Source organism: Quercus suber, unplaced genomic scaffold, assembly GCF_002906115.3.
Source record: "Quercus suber isolate HL8 unplaced genomic scaffold, Cork oak 2.0 scaffold_690, whole genome shotgun sequence".
Lineage (NCBI taxonomy): Eukaryota > Viridiplantae > Streptophyta > Magnoliopsida > Fagales > Fagaceae > Quercus > Quercus suber.
The window spans coordinates 278084-300071 of NW_027070131.1; the positions used below are offsets into that span (position 1 = coordinate 278084).

The following is a 21988-nucleotide window of genomic DNA, read 5'->3' on the forward strand; positions in this document are numbered from 1 at the left end:
TATATATATTTATATATATAAGAACTAAACAAAAAAAATTTTAAATTCAAAATTCAAACCCACCTAACCCACCTACCCCACTCACCTTATATCCTTCTCTAGCTCCACGTAACTTCTTCAGCCTTCTTCTTTCTTTTCTTTTCTTTTTTCTTTCTCTCTTTTTCTAGCTCACTTATCTCCACTGCTTCAGGCTTCTTTCTTTCTTTCTCTTCTTTTCTGTTTCTTTTTTTCCTTCTTTCACTCTTCTTTCACTACACACCTGGATTTATTCTTTTCTCTTTTCTCCTATTTGATTTAATTTCCCCTATTTTATTTGTGGTGGTGTTAATGTTAGTGGGTTTGGATTTGAAGATAGTGTTGCAACTAGTTAATTTTGTTCAAATTTGTAAATGGTGCTACTATTATGGGATTTGTGATTGAAGGAAGAATGCTATTGATTGTATAGTTGCAAGTAAGTATTTTTTTTTTTAAAATTTTAATGCTTGTAAAGTCTATTCCTTTTTTATAATAGTTTTGGCCTATTTTGTCTGCTATCAACTTTGCTTTGTGGGTCTCTAAGGTTAATTTAGAGATCTCAAGTGTTGTGATTAATATCTTACTCAAGTAGTGAAAAATTCAAAATCAATTTGATGATTTCTTTTTGCAAGTTATTGGTCTGTGGCGGCTGAATGTGTTGGGGTGGGGTTGCTATATATATATATATATATATATATATATATATATTTTTTTTTTGTGTGTTTGATTTTGAATTTTTTTTAGGTGGGTTTGTGTTTTCATTTTGAATTTGCTGGGATAACCATAGTGTTTGTATTTGGAGTTGCTATTTTTTTTTATTTTTTGGATGTGAGCATGTTTGATTTTGAATTTTTTTTAGGTGGGTTTGTGTTTGACTTTCAATTTGCTGGGATAGCTGAACTCAGCCCCTCAGATTCTGGTTTAATGAAGTTTAAGTTGAGAATCAAAAAAAAATTGCTGGGATAGCTATCTATAGTGTTTGTATTTTGTTTTGTTTTGTATCTTTTAATTTATTTAATTTAATTACAATCTTAATTGAATTTAAAAAAAAAAAAACTTTTTCACGTCAAAAATAAAATTCTTTTGATTACCAAAAATTAATTTTTGGTAATTAAAATTTTTTTGGTGGTTTTTTGGCTATAGCGGCGTTTTCTATAGTGGCATTTATAAACGCCACTATTGTACCGCTATTATAGGCTATAGTGGCGTTTGTAAACGCCACTATAGACCCTTTTTTTATTTTTAAAATGCTATAGTGGCGTTTGTCAACGCCACTATAGGTCTACCTGTAGTGGCGTTTGTCAAACGCCACTATAGCATTTTTCAAAATAAAAAAAAAAGGGTCTATAGTGGCGTTTGGAAACGCACTATAGGGTGGACCTATAGTGGCGTTTTTGAGAAACGCCACTATAGGCCTATAATAGCGGTACAATAGTGGCGTTTACAAACGCCACTATATCAAACGCCACTATAGCCAAAATGGGCCTATAGTGGCGTTTTTTGGACTTTTAGTGGCGTTTCAAAAACGCCACTATAGGCCCAGTTTTTTTGTAGTGAAGGTTGCCTATCAATTTGAAAGAGCTAGAGATTATTGTGAAGAGCTGAGAGTTTATAATCTACGCATTACAGTCAAAATTAATTTACACACCCACACTACACTTCAAGAGAATGTATGTGTGCCTAGTTGCTTGTAGAACTGGATTTTTGGAGGAATGTAGGTCAATTATAGTCTTGACGCTTGTCATTTAAGAGGGTTTTTGAAGGGACAACTATTGGCAACTGTTGGGATTGATGGGAATGACGAGATGTATCCAATAGCATTTGTTGTTTGTGAAGGTGAGACCAAGGATAGTTGGTCATGGTTTCTAGAGTTGTTGTTAGCTGATATTGGTCCTGTGAGGGAACGTGGTTGAACCTTTACTTTTGACCAACAAAGGTATGTATTTCCTTTTTGTGTGAGTTTAATGTTGTATTCATTGTATATATTTAAATTTAAATTTAGTGTTCAAATTATTTAATATCTGCATAATACTTTTTTTTTTTTTTTAATGTAGGGCTTACTTCCTGCTCTTGCAACAATTGTTCCTGAAGCACATACAAGATTCTGTGTCAGGCATTTATATGCCAACTTCAAGAAAGAGCACAAGGGTAAACTATTGAAGGATTTAATGTGGGCAGCAGCAAGAGAGACCACCAAATCTGGGTTTGAGGCAAAGATGGAGATGATGAGAAATGTAGATGTCAATGCTTATGGGCATTTGATGGGTATTGACTGTGCACATTGGAGTAGACATGCTTTTAGTACTTAGACTAGTGTGACATGTTGTTGAACAACCTTTGTAAGTCATTTAATTCCAAGATAATTGATGCTAGGGATAAGTTCATATTGACTATGTGTGAGATGATTAGGAGGTAACTTATGAAAAGGATCCCAAGAAAGAGGGATACAATGTTGAAGAAGTTTGGCCCAATCTGCCCTAGGATTGAAGATAATTAGAAGTTAACAAGGAAGCAACTAGGGATTGCATATCTACATGGTCTGGTGAATAAAGTTTGAAGTTCATTGCAAGGGAAAGCAGTTTATAGTTGATCTGGATAAACATACATGTGTTTGCTATAGATGGAATTTAACAGGCATCCCTTGTAAGCATACGGTTTCAACAATTGCTTACAAGAAAGAAAGGCAGAAAATTATGTGCACCACTACTACAAGGTTGAGACTTAACTTAAAACTTACTCACATCTTATCCAGCCTACCAATGGTGAGGAGTTTTGGCCAAGGAAGTAAGTGATAAGATTCTGCCTCCAAAGATGCTAGTACAGCCTGTAAGACCAAAGGAGAACAAGAGAAAGAAAGCTGTTGATGAGGCACGAAGGAGTTCACATAAGTTGAAGAAGTCCTCTGCCGCACAAAAATGTACCAATTGTAGACAATTAGTCACAACAAAAGAGGATGCAAAGTACCGCCAAAATCCAATGATGCTAGTGAAGGCCAAACTGAGCAGAGACAAGGAGTAACATCTACTATAAGGACACAAAATCAAGTATTAATACATGCTTATTGCTAACTAAGTTTTGGTATATGCTACTTATTATAGTTACTAATTGCAAATTTTTTGAGCTTTTTGTAGATTAGGAGAATATGAGGCAATCATGTGTTTATGCGCTTAAGAGTGGAAGAGGATTGTCGCCCATCAAGTGTTGCTAGAAGCATATATATATATATATATGGATTTTCAATGTAATCTCACTTAACCAATAAGCCATCCCTATAATTAAAAATCCCATACAATACAACTCACGCTATTTTTTTTATTTCACATTTTTTTCCCCTAAGATGAAACTTGCGCTTATTTTTTAATCTAATAAATTCATTTTACTTATTATTCTTTGCTTTTGAATTACATGCAAATATTATGTCAGAGGAAGTTTATTATAAAGATGCAAAACAATGGACACTCATTTAAGTTCTTGGTTCTCTTATATAAAGAAGCAAAATAATGGATTATAGATTTTTGTGAAAGGACTCCAAATTAGATCTATATTATCTAGGTGATCATAGGTTCTAATTAACTTCTAAACGCTACAACAATAGAATTTTAGCCAAGTAAAACACAGGAAATGTCTATTAATGCGCATAGATTTCGAATTTCAGTAGCTTTACTTGAACATAGTAAAGCTTAGTAGACAGCTTGTCGAAAATGCAATGTCTCAAATAAGAAGACTCGGGTAATTGAAATTGTGTCATTAAAGTGGACCTTTCAGTAGCACAAGTTTTCTATGGCAAAGCAGCAATAGTTTAGAGAACAGAGAGGGAGAAGCAGGGGCGGCTCCATGAACAGCCCATGAACCTCTTGACCTGGTTCCAAAAGACAAATTATACTTAAATTTTATTTTATTTTATTTTTTTGTTTTGATTCCTACAAGAACACTCTGACCTTAAATTTTTTGTTAAGCCCAACTGAAATAAATTTGAACATGATCCTTAATTTTTCTCTATATCCAATTAAGTAATTTAATAAGTGCTTTACATATTTTCAAGTCTAAGAAATCTTTTACTCTTACTCAATTTTAAAATTGCCTATGTTACCTACAAATACGAGTTTAGAGATGCCTTGTTTTTTTGTCCAAAACCTTATCATGGGCGCCTGTGCCCATTTAATTAACGTGGAGAGTGCTTTTTTTTTTTGGGTTTGGACGTGGGTCCCCGTAAAATAATTTTGGTTCTTTGACATTCATGGTCTTTTTTTTTTTTTTTTTTGGCTAAACATTGACATTCATGTCTTATTTTTTTTTTTTTTTTTTTGGCTAAACATTGACATTCATGTCTTAATAGTTAAAACTTAAAAGCTTCTTATCAAATATCGACAACAAACGTAAAGTCTCTACCATACATGGATGATATGTTCCTTTCTCTCCATTTTAGACAACGTTTTATATCTTATCAACGACTACTGAAAGTCTCAATCATGATGGATCACCGTATGATTAGGACGTTTTGATCCTATTCCTATATGAAAGATGTTTTGCTTAATTTCCAACATAAGTAAAATAGTAAATCATATGAATCCAACCTGACCAAGTTGAGATTTTTGCTAGGATCCAAAGATTAAGAACTACCACAAACGAAGCCAAAATTTTATACACATGTTTTGTCAAATCCAAATACTAAGCCGAAAAAACCGACATGATTTTTATTTCTAACAATTGAGAAGTGAAAATGTTATTACAAACCCAACATGTAAATCCAACCCACAGAGAAAGAAAATAAACAGCCTCAAAAGGCTTATTGCTATGAAATACACATCATTACCTTTTGGAGAAAAAGGTACGGCTAGCTAGGCAGCGGAACTGAAGTTTTATTGCTATGAAATACGCATAAATCAAATCAAAGTTGAGAAAGGATGTTAGCCATTGAAGGGCATGGAGTACAAACAGCCTCCAAAGGCTTAGTCTTTGACATAAGAAATAATCCGGAACCTGCTGTCATGTCCACCATTTCCTTCCCAACCCTTTCCCAATCAAAGCACTGTATGAGTGCACCCAATGCTAATGAAATCACACGCAATGCCAAGCCACCACCAGGGCATGCCCTCCTCCCTATGCCAAATGGAATGAATTTGAATCCTTCTTTTTCTCCTTTGATTACTTCAAATCTCTCTGGCTTGAACATTGTTGGCTCCTCCCACACCTTGGGATCCCTATTCATGAAAAATACATTCACCAACAAAATCGTCCCTTGTGGTATATGATATCCCCCCACGGTGCAATCTGTTGAGGAAAAATGAGGTAATAAAAGTGGTGATGTAGGATACAATCTAAGGGTCTCATTGAGGACACAACGAAGATAGGGAAGCTTGGCAATATCCAAGTCATTTATCAAGCGTCCATGCCCAACTTGGCTGTCAATCTCTACTTTAACCTTCTTTAGTATCTCTGGATGATTAAGAAGAAGTGACATTGTCCATTCTAGGGTTGTTGCTGTTGTATCTGTTCCCCCAATAAACATCATCTGAATCACATAACGTTCCAACAATTTCAGAATAAATTTTGAGTTCAAAATCTGTATGAGCTATGCACATCTATAACATGCAGTACAAGCAAGGCCGGCTTGATATAGTCGGGGTCTAAGGCGATAATTTAAGTGCACGTTTGGATGTTGCTAAAAATTGAAAGTTTTCAGCATTCAGTGTTTTTAGTGGGTCTCGTGCACTATTGACAGAACTCGCAAGTACTTTTTTCAACAAAAACAACTTTAAAATTGGGTCTCACGACACTATTTACATATTTAAAAATTATTTTGCTACAATATTTTCAGTTTTCAACAATAAGTAGGATCCAAACAGACCCTAGTATTTAATATTTAAATATCAATAAAATAAATTTATTTACTACTAAAAAAACCATGGTTAATTTGATGAATTAAACAAATAATTTTATGAATTGATACTAAACAATCTAAAGTTACTTTCATAGAGAAAATCAAATAACATTATTCAAGCAAAAAATTTTTAAAAATAATTATTATTCTTTTTGAAAAATAGGTTTACTTTATCTTAGATAAGGTGATGCATTGTTATAAATTTTGATTTTGGTGTTAAGAAAGAAATAGAGATTATTTGTTGTGTGGCCGTATAAGAGATTAGACAGCTAATGTTGACAATTTGCCATGTAGGATACTGGCTTACCAAAATTAAAGCCTTACAAAGAAAAATAGTGCACAAACCTTTTTTTAATTTTTTTAAACCACTTATTATTATATAATTTTGAAAGAATATATATATATATATATATTATAAAGCATACAAACTGATGTGCTAATGACTAATAAATGTGATTAGTAAGCTTCAACGATTCAACCTCCTAATAAATGTTTTTTTTTTTTTTTTTGTGAGCTCTATATAGTAAGATTTGTAACATCCCTAACACAACTCTACAATTTTGAGATATTTTTTATAATGGGATGGGCCTTTATTTTATAAAATGATAAAAAAGTAATTAAAAACAATTGGAGGTCTTGAGCCACTATTGAATACTAGTAGTAAAATAACAAAGCTACAAACACAACAATTTTCACAATAAAATTCACAATTACTTAGTTGACAGTTTATTATTAATTCTCATATGAATCTTTCATTGGCATATATTATTATATTATCTACCATTAATAACTTATCACAATTATTAATTTTATTGTGGGCAACCCATTTGTTTCACACGCATCTTGGTTTTGTAAGAGCTCTCTATAGGACCACCAGAAAATCATTCACAATAGGTGCTATATATGCAACTACTCTTTGGTTGGAAGAAAATATTCGAGCGGGTTTCTTCATATATCCAAGCCAGCAGCCACCAACATACAATTATGGATTTCAATGAAATCAAAATCAATCACTACCTCGGTCAATTTTGGTTAGAAGTTATATCTACGTAGCCCACGTTTTCTTTCTAAATTTGTATTTACTTCATTTATATTTTAAGATAGGTGCATGTCTCTATGATCTCAATTACTTTTACTAATGAAAAGTATGTGGATGAGCTTACCAATATGATGCTTTTGATGACATTATCTGAATAGAATTCAGGTTCAGATTCTCTCAGAGAAAAAAGAGTTTCAATCAGTGTCCTCTTCTTTTCCACATGGGGTTTCTTTTGTTTCATCTCTTCTATCAAACGCCCTAATGCTCCATCCTCATTTTCTGCATTCTTATCATATTCTTCTCCAACCCTTTGTAACCGACCCACTTTAAAATTGGAAAGAAATCACATATATTCACTGTCGAGCTTGCAAAGTAGCTATCTTTGAATTCTTTGAGAAGTTGCTTTCCCACATCCATGCATGCAAACTCCTCTCCAACACATGGTTTTCCAGCAACCATTCTCATCATTATATTGGACACCAAAAGTGTGGATAAGTACTTGAAGTCCACCTTTTGGGGTTCTATATTTGACACTTTAAACATTTGGCGGAGAAGATAGTACACTTCTTCTTCTCTAATGATAGAAGACTTTTGGAGGCTGATATGAGAGAAGATTTCAATGGTAGCAACACGCCTGAGGTTTCTCCACAAATGACCATAGGGAGCCCAAACTGGAACTGTTGAGTTGTATGTTAAATGCTGCCCAGCCATGGTGCGGGACGATTTGCAAATGTTATGTCATTCTTGGTGAAACACTCTTCAACAGCAGAAGGAGAAGATACAACGAGCATAGACCTAAAACCAAGTTTAAGAGAAAGGATTGGACCATACTGCGATGATAGGGTATGTAGTGCTTGGTGGAGTGGCTGTTTATTAAGGAGGTGGAGATGGCCGATTATTGGTAGAGGAAATGGACTTGGTGGTAGATTTTTGTTGCGATGGTTTAGAATTTTGACAATGAAAATAATGGAGAAGAGCAAAGCAAGGTATAAGTATAAGTTTCCCATGGCGAAGCAGCAAACTCAAACTAGAGAGACAAAGGAGATAGAAATATTATTTTAATACTGAAGTGGGGTGGTCGAGCAGCTGTCATATTTATAGAAGGGAAAATACTGGTACATACCCTATTACACAAAAGTTTGAAATTGAGAAGATTTTTTTTTTTTTTTTTGAGAAACAACCCTGTAATTTTATTCAAAAAGAGCCAAATCGACTTGAATTACAGAAACTAAGTGTGAAGAAATATCTTCTATTCACATTGTAAATTCGCTACATATTTTGCAATTTAGCAATATTCTAGGCTGGATTATTACCTTATCTTAGTACATGACCAAACTCAAAATTTGAAAAAACTTTAGCTAACTCTTTTGCTTCGTCAACTAAGAGTCCATAGTCTGTCAAGGATGGCCTCTCGTACAAAAGGGCATCAAAGGTGTGATTTTTTGAGGACAGTTCTACTGTCAACTTCATTGCTTCCTTCAAATACAAAACCAATCCCTCACCTCTATGAAATTGAGAAGATTTTGTTCTCATATTTAATCAAATTTCATCCGACCAACCCAACCTAACAAAGAAAATTAAGTGTACAGTGCATAACATGTGGCATGGAAACTAGGTGTGAAGAAACATCTTCTATCCATACTGTAAATTCACTACATATCTTGCATTTTAGCAATATTGTAGGCTGGACTATTACCTTATCTTTGTACATGACCAAACTCAAAATTTGAAAAATCTTTAGCTAACTCTTTCGCTTCGTCAACTAAGAGTCCATAGTCTATCAAGGATGGCCTCTCGTACAAAAGGGCATCAAAGGTGTGATTTTTGAGGACAGTTCTACTGTCAACTTCATTGCTTCCTTCAAATACAAAACCAATCCGCTCACCTCTATGAAATTGAGAAGATTTTGTTCTCATATTTAATCAAATTTCATCCGACCAACCCAACCTAACAAAGAAAATTAAGTGTACAGTGCATAACATGTGGCATGCATTCTTATTTAATGACATTTCCTTTTTGACATGTGCCCTTATAATAGAGTTTACTGTATTTTTGATGAGAACTCTTCTGTACTTGTAGGCCCGTTCAAAAGTAGGGGAACGTCGGCAAAGGAGGCTTGTCTTTAGGGGCTTGAGTTAACGAAATGAACGATGATGATGTCCATGACCATGATACCGAAAAGAGATTATTTGTCCTATAATAACTCTATAAGCTCAACAATTTTCTCAAAATATGTTAGAAAGTAGTTATTAGTAGATAATAATTAAATTTACATTAGTTATAGACATTAAAGATGGCTATTGTTCTTTGGCCTAATGTCACGTGGCCACTTGACTACCCCAAAAAGATAGCTTCTAGATTCTCTTAATTAAACAAAGACAGCCAAATAGCTTTCCTAGCTGAGGTCGTTTACGGAATGATTTTCACATATTAGTGATATATGCAATGAGCTCTCTCATAATAAGTGGTTCAAAATGAAAATAATGGATAGGATGTATAAGTTGTACTTGGTTGAGCGAAAATAGGATGAATGAAAAATTTTTAATAATGAAAAAGTGGGTGGAAAAGTAACGTTTTTCATTGTTGGGTTAATAATGAAAAACATTGGAAAAATACCCAGACTCATCAAATTATTTTCTCTTTAAATTAGAGCGAAAATTTGAGTGAAAATGGATAGTTGAGTCAAAATGACTCAACTGTCTGTCCACACCATTTTTTATTTATTTTTCCTGCCCGCCATCTATCATTTTTGTCTTCCCACCTCTTTTTAGTAATTTACACAAGCTACAATTTTCATTTTCTCATTTTTCTTTTGAACCAAATAAAAAAAATTTATATTTATTTTTTATTATTCCACTTCTTCACCCTTCCAACCAAAACATATGGTGAAAAACTAAAATCTTTTTTATCATTTTACTTTTCTATCTTCAAAATATTTTCCATCCTCCATTTTTTCCAACATCTCAATCACACAAAGCCAAAGTTTTCCATGGAAAATCAACATATAAGAGAGAGAGAGAGAGAGAGAGAGAGAGAGAGAAAGTCCTAATACTATAGTCAAGTTCTATCCCTACACATAAAGAGATTAGTTTTTGTTTTAATATTAACGTCGTGATATGCCATTAATAAATAAAGATAGCTAGTTAAAAAAGTAGCCAATTAACTTTCATTAAGTACTACATGTAACGGTTACATGAATAACTACATTCACATAAGTATTAGTCTCTCACTTCTTGTGGAACCACACTCACATGAGCTCGTATCATACCTCTAGGGCCATTAACAGGTCTCACTTCTATTTACATCTGATTTGAGACTATAAAGACCTTATATCCCTTTATCATTGTGCATAATCGAAGCTTAATCTTGTGTGGAAACCTTTTCAACTTGATGAGAGAAAGCCACAGGATCAACTCTGATAAATTCACTACAATAAAATTGATTACAATATTTTGTCAAGTTTTTGTCTAAAACTTAAATTTACAACAATTACAATACTATCACCTCTCTAGAAATTAATACAATTTTACATGATATATCCACTCTCAATACTTCCTAGCAAACCTCTAATTTCATAATAGGATCCTCTCAATTTCAAAAATTGTCCATTTTTTTCTATTTCATAGTTTAGATTTTACTTTCTGAATCTAACAGTATACAAACTATCACGTTATTTATAATTTTAAATAACACCCAAGACCATGGCCTTTGTTAGGATTGGGATATTACGTAACATTAGTGAGATGATTTTGTGGATTGGATCATTAGATCATAGGTCATAAGATTCTACTCTCTCTCTCTCTCTCTCTCTCTCTCTCTCTCTCTCTTATATATATATATATATATATTTTTAAACACTTATAATAATGACATATGTTGAAGAATCATTAAAACTTATATAGTATTGACGTCATGTAACTTACATACTCTACATCTATGTTAGCTAAATAAGTTTTATATATCTTTCAGCAAAAATTATTCTCAATTCAATAACGAATTTTCTATTAATTAACCAAGTAAACAACAAATGAACAAATAACAAAGGTGTATTAGGGTGTTATTATTCTTTATTTATATTATTTAAACATTAATTATTATCTTATATGCATTCCATTTAATAATATGTTACTATTATTTAGGTATTATTATACTACATTGTATTATGTTAGCTGTAGGTATATATCCATTTATGTAAAGTAGGTTGGAAGTTAAAAATAACTTTCAAATGCTTAGGGCTTATGCTATTATCTTTCACTCTCTCTTTGTGCTGACCCTCTGACCAATTTAATATTTCGACTGCCCCAACTCCATCTCTACCCTACGTGCACAACTTGTGGTAATATATGTGACAAAGCAGTGTGTGTCCATAGACAGGTCACCTTTAGATTTCTACTGCAAATGCTCTCTCTCTCTCTCTCTCTCTCTCTCTCTCTCTCAATGTTGAGCGAACATATGTATCATTATTATGGGTTTTATATTTGATGTTGTGAGGTAGATCAATGGAAACTAAAAGAGAAAATCACCAGAAAGGCAAAAACAAGTCTGTACGCGATTCCACAATCCCAACGAATAGATATATGATCAAGAACCGATCGATCCAGATCAATTTTAGTCGTAATCCTAACAACCTATGCTACACTTTCAGATTTGTAAATTTAAGTTTAACCTCACACTCTCAGCCCATGCTTTTCTCTTCTCACGTTGCGGCTCTCACGTATGGCCTACACCGCCCATGCACTGGTTTATTTGTACTTTATAAAAGATAACCCATGCTGCCTACCTTCACCTCAACAAAACACGTTCTCCTGGTTCAACTAAAACAAGAAACGTGATTTGCTGTGATGATCTACTTCAACTACAACAAGAAACGTGACTTTCTCACGTGGTTTACTTCAACTATGACATAAAAACGTGACTTGCTCACTGGTATTGATGGACAGGGTATATGATGCAAGTGGCATGTAATCTCCCTCTCATATTTACCATTTAAGGATGGATCTCACACTTACGGGTTCATTCCATGTGAGAGGGGCATTACGGTTACATAATATTCTCCTTTTTTTATGTAAATCCGGTGACCCAACCCAATCTATTAGGTTAGTTAGGTTAGTTTCTATACATGCGAACCCTCAACTCAACCTATGCACATCTTGAGCACGGTTATCCAATTTTGCCCCTCAAAAACATATTACAGCTAGTACCCAAAAAATGAGAACAATCCTAATTCCAACAGAAACATGATTCAAGACTACAAAACTACTCAAATTAGTGTGACCAATTATCATGTGAGAGGAAAGAATATGTGATTGTCGTACTTTTGAAGTATTATAAAATTACTCTTGAGAACATATGTTAGTCCTGGAAGGGCATGGACTACAAATAGCCTGAAAAGGCTTTGACAAAAGAAATCCAAAATTTGGTTCATGTCAGCCACTTCCTTCCCAACCCTTTCCCCAAACAAAATACTAAATGAGTGCAACCAATGCCAACGAAAGTTTCCGCTTGGCCGTGCCCGCACCTGGCATGGCCTCCTCATTATGCCAAATGGAATGTATTTGAATCCTTCTCTTTCTCCATTGGTTACTTCAAATCTCTATGGTTTAAATCTATTGGGTTCCTCCCACAGCTTAGGATTCCTATGTATGAACCATGCATTCACCAACAAAATTGTCCCTCGTTGTATATGAAATTCCCCCACGATGCAATCTTCTGAGGGAAAATGTGGTAATAAAAATGGCTGTGGAGGATTTAGTACTCTCTCATTGATGACACAACAAAGATAGGGAAGCTTTGCAAAAGCTGAGTCATTTAGCAAGTGCCCACGTCTTTTAACCTAGCTGTCAATATCTGTTCTAACCTTCTCTGGATGATTTAGAAGAAGTGACATTGACCATTCCATGGTTGTTACTATTGTATCTATTCTTGCAATAAAAATAGTTTGAAGCACACATATAATGCTCAAGTAAGGTTAGAATAAACTTTTAGGTAAAAGTTTGAGACATTCTTTATAGATCTAAATGTGTGTCAAGTATTACATTATTTAAAATTTTAAATAACGTGGTAATTGATACCTTGTTAGACCTAATAATTAAAATATTAATGAGGAAATGGAAGCTTAGTATTTTAACTGAAATGGAGAAAATCATGTTCCACTTTGTTAATGTTACAAAATAGATACAATATAACACAAGAATCTTTAATGCGCTCATATAGATCTGGAATTAGAGTAGCTTTGCTTGAACATCATTATTTTGGAGACAGGAGGCCAGGTATAATTCAAATAAAAAAACAGGAGTAATAAGATGTATATTAACTTGAATGGTGTGCTAGGTACTGAAAATTGCTATGTAATCTACCAAATTGATGAGTTAACTTTTAAAACACACAACAAAGTAGTAATTAAGATTAAGTTAGAGTAGAAATTGTATCTTGAATTAACAAAACAAAAAATTAAGATATCTAGTCAATGCCAATCAACATTAAACAAAGTCAATTGTCAACGTTGATGTGGCTGCAAATGTGGCATCAATAACGTGATGGTTTGTGCTGATAACTTGAGATATGATGCTAACATCGTAGTCTAGGCTGACATAACACTACTAACGTGGCATGACAATAACTGTCCATCAAGAGAAATTGCAAGAGATTTTTTTTTTTTTTCCTTTTCTTTTAATTCATTTACACAAGCAGATAATTATAATTTGTATGGCATAAAAATATTGATATGCTACTCTCTACCAAAATAAGATAGAGCTATATAAACATTTATAAACCATTTAGGCTATAAATTATACATTTACGAAGAATATACATTAGAAACTATATCTCCTTGTGAGATTAAAGCTGTCACCAATGACACATACAATTTAGTGCCATAACAAAATCCTCACCAGGATATGCAACCCTTCCGGCAAATATGGGTTTTTAATTAGACCCATGACCTACAATCCAAACTCCAAATGCCCTACCTCCAACGTTAACATAGACAATAATCACTACACATAAGTAATAACTCAAAATACACAAATCAAACCCTCAATTACAAATCATTCTTATCAAGGCCGGCTCAACATCTTTGGGGGCTTAGGCAAAAATTTTAAGTAAAGCCTTTTTTATATTTAAATATTAATTAAATAATATTTATTGATTTTTTTAAAATCTATTAGACATTTATAAAGAAAAAAATATTTATAGATAAATAAAACACAATTTATAATTAAAAATAAAATTTAAAGTATAGAATAATAGAACTTGATTATTACAATTTTTTAAAGTCATGACCACTTTATACTTTAAAGTCTAAACTTGCACAAATAAAATTAATTTATTACATGGTTCAATAAATTAGTATCACTATAATACAAATGAGTTGATATGATAAACATCAAATTATTAATTGGTGTGATAATTTATAATAATAGATAAAGTAAAAATTTGCATAAAAAAAAGAGGTAAAAGATATGGTGGGTGTTTGCATATACGTTGAGTGTGAGTGTGGGTGTGGGTGTGATGTGGGTGTGGGTGGCTGTGTGGCATGTGGGGGCCAGCTGTGAAGTGTGAACAGTGTACTATGGGCTTACGGCTAATGGCTTTCAGAATCAACATGTGCTCATGTGCAGGTGTGCACTATGTTGCGTGCAGTGTTGTGGGCAATGGGCTATGCAAGAGAGCAAGAATAGCGTGTTGTCCTATGAGGCTATCAATCAAGCAAATTTAAAAAAAAAAAACTAAAATTATAATATTTAAATTGAATAAAAAGCAAACTTTTCAATGTTAAATATCGGAAAGATAGAGAAGGAGAGAGGGGTTACCTCTGCCATGCCCACACCACCCCTCTTCAATCTTGAATTTACTATGAAGGGCAGTGAGCAAAGAATGATTTCAAGCTATTAGCCTGTTACAAAGAATGACTGAGCTTATAGATAAAGATCAAGAATCTAGATGAAGAAAAGAAAGGTAAGAATATAGAATGAGAGGGAGAGAAATAGAGAGATGAGAGATTTTTTCTTTTGTTTAAGAAATTTATAATCTCTATTTTAGTATATTTCAAGACAATTACGTTGTATTATTAATGAATTTTTCTGGTATTAATTTTGATTTTAGTGTATTTTAAGAATGAGTTAATGAATTAGTCTCCTAAAATTTAATTTTGTTAGATAAAGTTTGACTATTTTTGTTTTTTCATTTTTAATCTTCTACATTTTAGGATACAATTGAGCATTTTTAATGCATTATATTGACCAAAAAAAGTATTTAATTTTTTTATAATTAAAATATATAATATATATATATATATATATATATATATATATATTTTTTTTTTTTTTTTTTTTTTACAAGTAGGGGCTTCTTTTATTTGGGGGTTTTAGACAGTTGCATCAATTATATCTATTGTTTAGCTAGCCCTAATTCTTATTCAAGTCTCTCGAGAGCATAGCACTCACAATTATTTCTAACAAAGGGAGTCTTTAGCATTAGTACTCACAATCATTGCCAATTCTCTCCTCTAGATTTTTTTTTTCTTTTTTCGGTGGGGTGTTACATTCGGTCCTAAAAGTGTACAAGAATGTGTTAGGCCATGAAGGGTTCACTTCGGGCTTGATAAGTTACCTTTCTCCAATTAAGTCCATCCAAACTTCACAATACCAAACCAAGCTACTAGTAGCACAAAAACCTCCGAGAAGTCATGTAAGCAAAAATGGACATAACTTCTTTTAAGATAAGATCATGATATGTTAGAACACGTTTTTTTTTTTCCCGGGCTCTGCTAAAGGTGAGTATCAATAAGGCATGTTCTTGAGTTGCCCAGAACGACGTACGTTATTCTAAGGGTAATGTCATACTTATGTAATGTCCAAGATTAGTGTAAAACGGAATATTATTGCTGGAGCAAAGGGACGAAACCATGGCCATGGTTGTATTGTAGGGACCAATAGTTTGGATTTTTACAAGAGGTAACCACAAGTTTTGAGTAGGTACATATAATTCAAGTGGGATCTAGAGCATGGTATAGTCTAGCGGGCCGGTGTGCTCGCTCTGAGGGGAGAGGAGGATCTTGTCAGCAAAAAGAGAGGTGGGTAAGAGATAAGGGTGGTTCTTTCACATCCATGTCATAAGAGAGAATCTTATCAACAGCCAGAAAGCCTTATGAATCATGATGCATGTTTTATGGCCGATGGGTTCGATTGTCCCTGCAATGCATTGAATAATGAATGAAACGTACCCCACCACCACAACCACCAAGCCAATCATACACAACCATCTCCTGCAAATATGCAAAGCATTTTTTTTAAATATTAAAATAAAAAAGGAATATATGTTAAAAGCGGCATAATGCACTAGTGAAAGAGGAATTACACGCATCCCATTTTATTTGAAAGTAACAAATGCATTTCCTGCAAATATACAAAGAATTTTTTATATTAAAATAAAAAAGGAAGAAGAAGAAGAAACTAGAAATGATCCATAAAAAGGAGTATATGTTAATAGCTGCATATTATGCTAGTGAAATAGGAATCAAGCGCGTCCCATTTTATTTGAAAATAACAAAAGCATTTCCTGCAAATATGCAAAGCATTTTTTTATATTAAAATAAAAAAAGGAAGAAGAAGAAGAGGAAACTAGAAAGGGTCCATCAAAAAGGCATATATGCAGGGACCTACAGTAAGGCATTGCCCACCACCCCAACCACCCCCCCCCCCAAAAAAAAAAAAAAAAAAAGCTAGTATTGATAAATGGTATACATATATAATTTGAAAAATTAAGATTTTCCCTTAAATATATATATTTTTGGATCTCCTCTGAAATAGCATCAAGTTCCATATTGATAAATGTGTTGAAATGTTTAAAAAACATTTATTTTATATGTAGTATTTTGTTGAATATGAAATAAATATTAGTTTTTATTTTCATAAAATTTAAAAAAAAAAAATTGTTTTAAGCTTTGGCCCCTCTCAAGTTCGAATCCTGGTTCCATTCCTGCATATATGTTAAAAATTTTTACTAATGTATGCTTTAAGGGCACATAATAGTAAACCAATTTTGGAAAAGATTTATCGGAAATTGAAAAAGTTTTGACAACTTTTTCAATTCTCAATAAAACAAAAAAAAAATTTCCAAAAATGGATTTGTTAACAAAAGCATCTCCTGTAAATATGCAAAGCATTTTTTTCATATTAAAATAAAAAAGAAAGAAAAAGAAGAAGATATTAGAAAGAGACCATCAAGAAGGTATATATGTTAATTAACAGCTACATAATGCACTAGTGAAAGTGGAATCAGGCACATCCTATTTCATTTGAAAATAACAAAAGCTAATAAATAAATATCTCTTTAATTAAATGTTGTACAATTTTCCCCAAAAAAAAAAAAAAAAAGATTGATTGCAATAAAAAATCCAACCTTAATTAATACACTTTGGCACTTGTTAACTGGACCTACATAAAATAGGGTGTTTTATATTAGCCATCTCCAAACTAATACGATCAACTCATTGCTACATGTATTTTCTTTCCACATATAGAACATAATAAAAGTTTTGTATATTTTTTCATAAAAATGAAATAAATAAATAAAAACACTCAAAAATAAAAGTTAAATATTATATAAAATCTTTGAGATTACAGTCTCATAATTAATTCCCTCCAAAAATGGCCATATCATGAGTGGGCGGAAGAGAAAATGAAAAAAGAGAGCAAAAAACAAAATTTTACACACTAGTTTTGTCCCATCCATCTATAATTCATAAGAGAGTTTTATTACAATCTCAATAAATTCAATCCACAAACACAAGGGAGGTGGGGGGAGATGGGAACAAAAGAAAGGAAGTTTATCACCATGAATAACATAGAATATTAATCACAGTTGAGAGAGGATGTTAGTCATGGAATGGCATGGACTGCAAATAGCCTCCAAAGGCTCAGCCTTCGACCGAAGAAATCCTAAACTTGGGTTCATGTCCACCATCTCCTTCCCAACCCTTTCCCAATCAAAACACTGAATGAGTGCACCCAATGCCAATGATAGTACCCGCAAGCCCATGCTAGAACCAGGGCATGCCCTCCTCATCATGCCAAATGGAATATATTTGAACCCTTCTCTTTCCTCATCGATTGCTTCAAATCTCTCTGGCTTGAACCTAGTGGGTTCCTCCCACAGCTTGGGATTCCTATGCATGAACCATGCATTCACCAACAAAATTGTCCCTCGGGGTACATGAAATCCCCCCACAGTGCAATCTTTTGAGGAAAAATGTGGTAATAAAAGTGGTTGTGGAGGATACAGTCTAAGTGTCTCATTGATAACACAACGAAGATAGGGAAGTTTGGCAAAATCTGAGTCATCAAGCAAGCGCCCACTTCCAACCTGGTTATCAATCTCTACTTTAACCTTCTGCAATACCTCTGGATGATTAAGAAGAAGTGACATTGTCCATTCCATGGTCGTTACTGTTGTATCCGTTCCCGCAACAAACATAGTCTGAAGAACATATATAACGCTCAAGTAATGCTTGAATAAATTTTGAAGGAAAAGTTTGAAACACTTCTTACAAATATAAAGGTGTATCTAGTTCTATATTATTTAAATTTTTAAATTTAATGTGACAATGTGTAAACCATTAAATTAAGAAAATAAAATCTTACCCCTAAAATGGATCGCTTTATTAATCTTTATAAGGAAAGTTATCCAATTTCAATAAAAGCAAAGCTACAGGCACAACAAAATATCATAACATTTTTAAATTAGCCTACTACCTCACACATGCGTCCACCACAATAATTAGAGTAATACTACAGTTACAAACTATTTTACAACATTTTTACAAATTATTGATGTGATAAATTTTTATTAGTTCTAATAATATGGATCCACCACTAACATTACATTTATGTTTACCAATAATTATTTAAAAATTACTAAAGCTACATCAGCAACTTGTAAAAATATTGTAAATTAGTTTGTGTCTATAGTATTACTCTAATAATTAATTAAAATTTTCTGATTACCCATGTATGAAGTAGTTGACTAATTTAGGTATATATTGTAAAATTGTTGAGAATTTTTGTTGTGCCCTTAAAATAACTTACTTCAATTTTATCTTAAGAGTGTGTGTGTGTATATATATATATATAAACTTTCCCCCCTACCTGTTTTACAATACTTTCACTAAATAAACAATCAACAACTACACCCAAATGCATTATAAGTTTCATTTAATAAAAAATTGGAAAGTTTAAGTTTTATTTAGAGGATAATTAATGTTAAATAATGAATTAATGGGAAAAATGAAGAAGAATGAACCAAACATAGATCTTTTTGAACTTGGATATATATTGTACCCATACTAGTTATCGTTCTACTAAAACATCTAAATAATTATTTTGATTCATGTTAAAGTTTATATTAAATATTAAATTCAATAAGGACATGGTATAATAACCTATGTTTACGCCATCTAATAATATTGTGCCACGTCAAATTTTTTAATATAATTGCACATAAAATATTAAATTGTAATACACACAATTACTATCTATTTCAGTAGATTAAAACTCTAAAATAAACTTCATCTAAAACCAATACACCTTGGTAAGCTGCCGGAAACCAATCATCCTCAACCAAGAAAGCATCAAGCAAATGTTCCACATGGGTGTGTGTTTGATATTTTTTTTTTTTTAAAATCCTCAAAGATTCAATTGAAGTGCAGATTGTGGTGACTTGGGAAAATGAGCAAATGAGCCTTTGTCAAACTTGATGTGTTTGAAGTCCTGTTTCAATAGCGACAACTGATGCACCTTTGAGAGAAAATCATGATTGCTTTGCCATTTGTGCTAATGAAATCACTTGATCAAGATTGGCTTGCACGAAGACCTTGAAGCTTGGTTGAGAATGACTAGTTCTCGAAAACTTCCCAAGGTGTATTGGTTCTAGAGGAAGTTTAGTTTAGGGTTTTAATCTACTGAAATAGATAGTAATTGTGTGCATTACGGCTTAATATTTTATGTGCAATTATTTTTAAAAAAAAAATCTGACGTGACACAATATTATCGGTTGGTGTAAACATAGGCTTTTACACCATGTTCTTATTGAATTTAATCTCTAAATTTAAATATTTATTCAATATCAAATTGTTTAAAATTTTAAATAATATAACATTAGTATTTTTCAACTTTTAAAACATCATATTATGGGTCTATTTGAATACTGCTTATTTTGTTGAAACTAAAAATTTATTATTGAAAATATTGTAGATAAAAATAAAAATTAGTTAAAATAGTACATTGGGACTCATGAATAGTACCAAAAAGTATAGTGGGACCCATAAATATTAATAAAAATAAGCTAAATAGTGAAATAATTTTCATTTATAATTTGTATCCAAACAGAGGCTATTTATTATAAATAAAATACTTTTAAAAGACAAAACAAAATAGTACTAAACTACTAATTAGTATATTTATTTATTATATTAATATTATTGATCAAAAAGTATAGTGGGACCCATAAATATTAACAAAAATAAGCTAAATAGTGAAATAATTTTCATTTATAATTTGTATCCAAACAGAGGCTATTTATTAAAAATAAAATACTTTTAAAAGACAAAACAAAATAGTACTAAACTACTAATTAGTATATTTATTTATTATATTAATATTATTGATCATATCAATAATATTAATATAATAAATAAATATACTAATTAGTAATTTAGTACTATAATATAATAAATAAAATGTTTTCCTATTAACTTACCAATAGGATGCTTTTGATGACATTATCTGAATAGAATTCAGGTTCTGATTCCCGGAGATGCACCAGAGTTTCAATCAGCGTTCCCTTTGTTTCCACATCCACAATGGTGGCGTTATTCAAAGAACTGGTTTTCTTTTGCTTTATCTCGTCTATCAAACGCCCTAATACTTCATCTCTCTTCCTCTGCAACCTTATCATATCCTTCTCCAACCCTTTATAACCAATCCACCTTAAAATTGGAAAGAAATCACACATATTCATTGCCAAATCTGCAAAGAAAGTCTCCTTGAATTCTTTGAGAAGTTCTTTGCCCACATCCATGCTTTCAACCTCTTTTCCAACGCATGGCTTGCCAGTAACTATCCTCATTATTATATTGGACACCAAAAGTGAGAACAAATACCTCAACTCCACCTTTTGGGGTTCTATGTTTGAAACTTTATACAGTTGGCCGAGAAGAGAGTGAACTTCTTCTTCTCTAACGATAGAAGACTTTTGAAGGCTGATATGAGAGAACACCTCAACAGAAGCAAAACGTCGAATGTTTCTCCACAAGTTGCCATATGGAGCCCAAACTGGAGCTGTTGAGTTGTAAGTAAAATGCTTCCCAGCCATGGTGGGGGGTCGATTTGCAAAAACTATGTCATTCTTGGTTAAGCATTCTTCAACAATAGAAGGAGAGGATACAACGAGGATAGGCCTTGAACCAAATTTAAGATAAAGGATTGGACCGTATTGTAAGGTTAAGGTCTCCACCGTTTTATAGAGTGGTTGTTTGAGAAGGTGGAGGTGGCCGATTATTGGTAGAGAAAATGGACTTGGTGGTAAATTTTTGTTACGGTTGTTTGAAAGTTTGATAATAATGAAAATGGTGGAGAGGAGCAAAGCAAGGTAGCAATATAAATTTTCCATGACGAAAGCAGCAAAGTAGCTCACGAGTGAGAGTTTGCCAAGAGGGAAAGAAATGTATAGTGTCGACTCACATGATTAACCAATCATTAAAAAAAAAAAAAATGGGTAGACCCTATTACACACATTATTCTTACACACACACATGGAATACACAAATTCAGTACAAGTCAAGCAAGTATGAGAATGTGTATAATATGGTGTGTGTACTATTATTTTCCCTTGTAAATAATGTGGTGTCCCTGTAAATTTTTTTGAAATAATACTTTTAGTAATTTTAACATTTTCATTGTCGTAGACCCTATTACACACAGCTGGTTTTCCTTGCTAAGACCCATTTACGGTTCTAACTTCCACCACATCCACTCGATGAGCAAGAAAATTTATCC

The 21988-nt window shown here is 32.7% G+C and overlaps 2 protein-coding genes across 2 annotated transcripts; both read right to left on the reverse strand.

Annotated features, from left to right (window-relative positions):
* Positions 1–4693: 4693 nt before the first annotated feature.
* Positions 4694–8108, reverse strand: LOC112040744 (cytochrome P450 81C13). The gene is given in 4 exon segments (XM_024073637.2): positions 4694–5527; positions 7060–7199; positions 7202–7651; positions 7654–8108. Coding segments are annotated over 4 exon segments (1503 nt in total). The 5' UTR covers positions 7943–8108; the 3' UTR covers positions 4694–4903.
* Positions 8109–17658: 9550 nt separating this feature from the next.
* On the reverse strand, positions 17659–21620 carry LOC112040741 (cytochrome P450 81C13). Its single transcript, XM_024073635.2, has 2 exons — positions 20691–21620; positions 17659–18413 (listed from the first exon to the last, which is right to left on the reverse strand). The coding sequence occupies exons 1-2, from the start codon at positions 21600–21602 to the stop codon at positions 17793–17795; spliced, it is 1533 nt and encodes a 510-aa protein (XP_023929403.1). The 5' UTR covers positions 21603–21620; the 3' UTR covers positions 17659–17792.
* Between the last annotated feature and the right edge of the window lie 368 nt (positions 21621–21988).

Excerpts from the sequence above, each read along its gene's own strand:
- LOC112040741 (XM_024073635.2), bottom strand. The coding sequence starts at position 21,602 with ATGGAAAATTTATATTGCTACCTTGCTTTGCTCCTCTCCACCATTTTC. Across the intron at positions 18,414-20,690 it reads TCATCAAAAGCATCCTATTG|ACTATGTTTGTTGCGGGAAC; the intron begins GTAAGTTAATAG and ends TATGTTCTTCAG.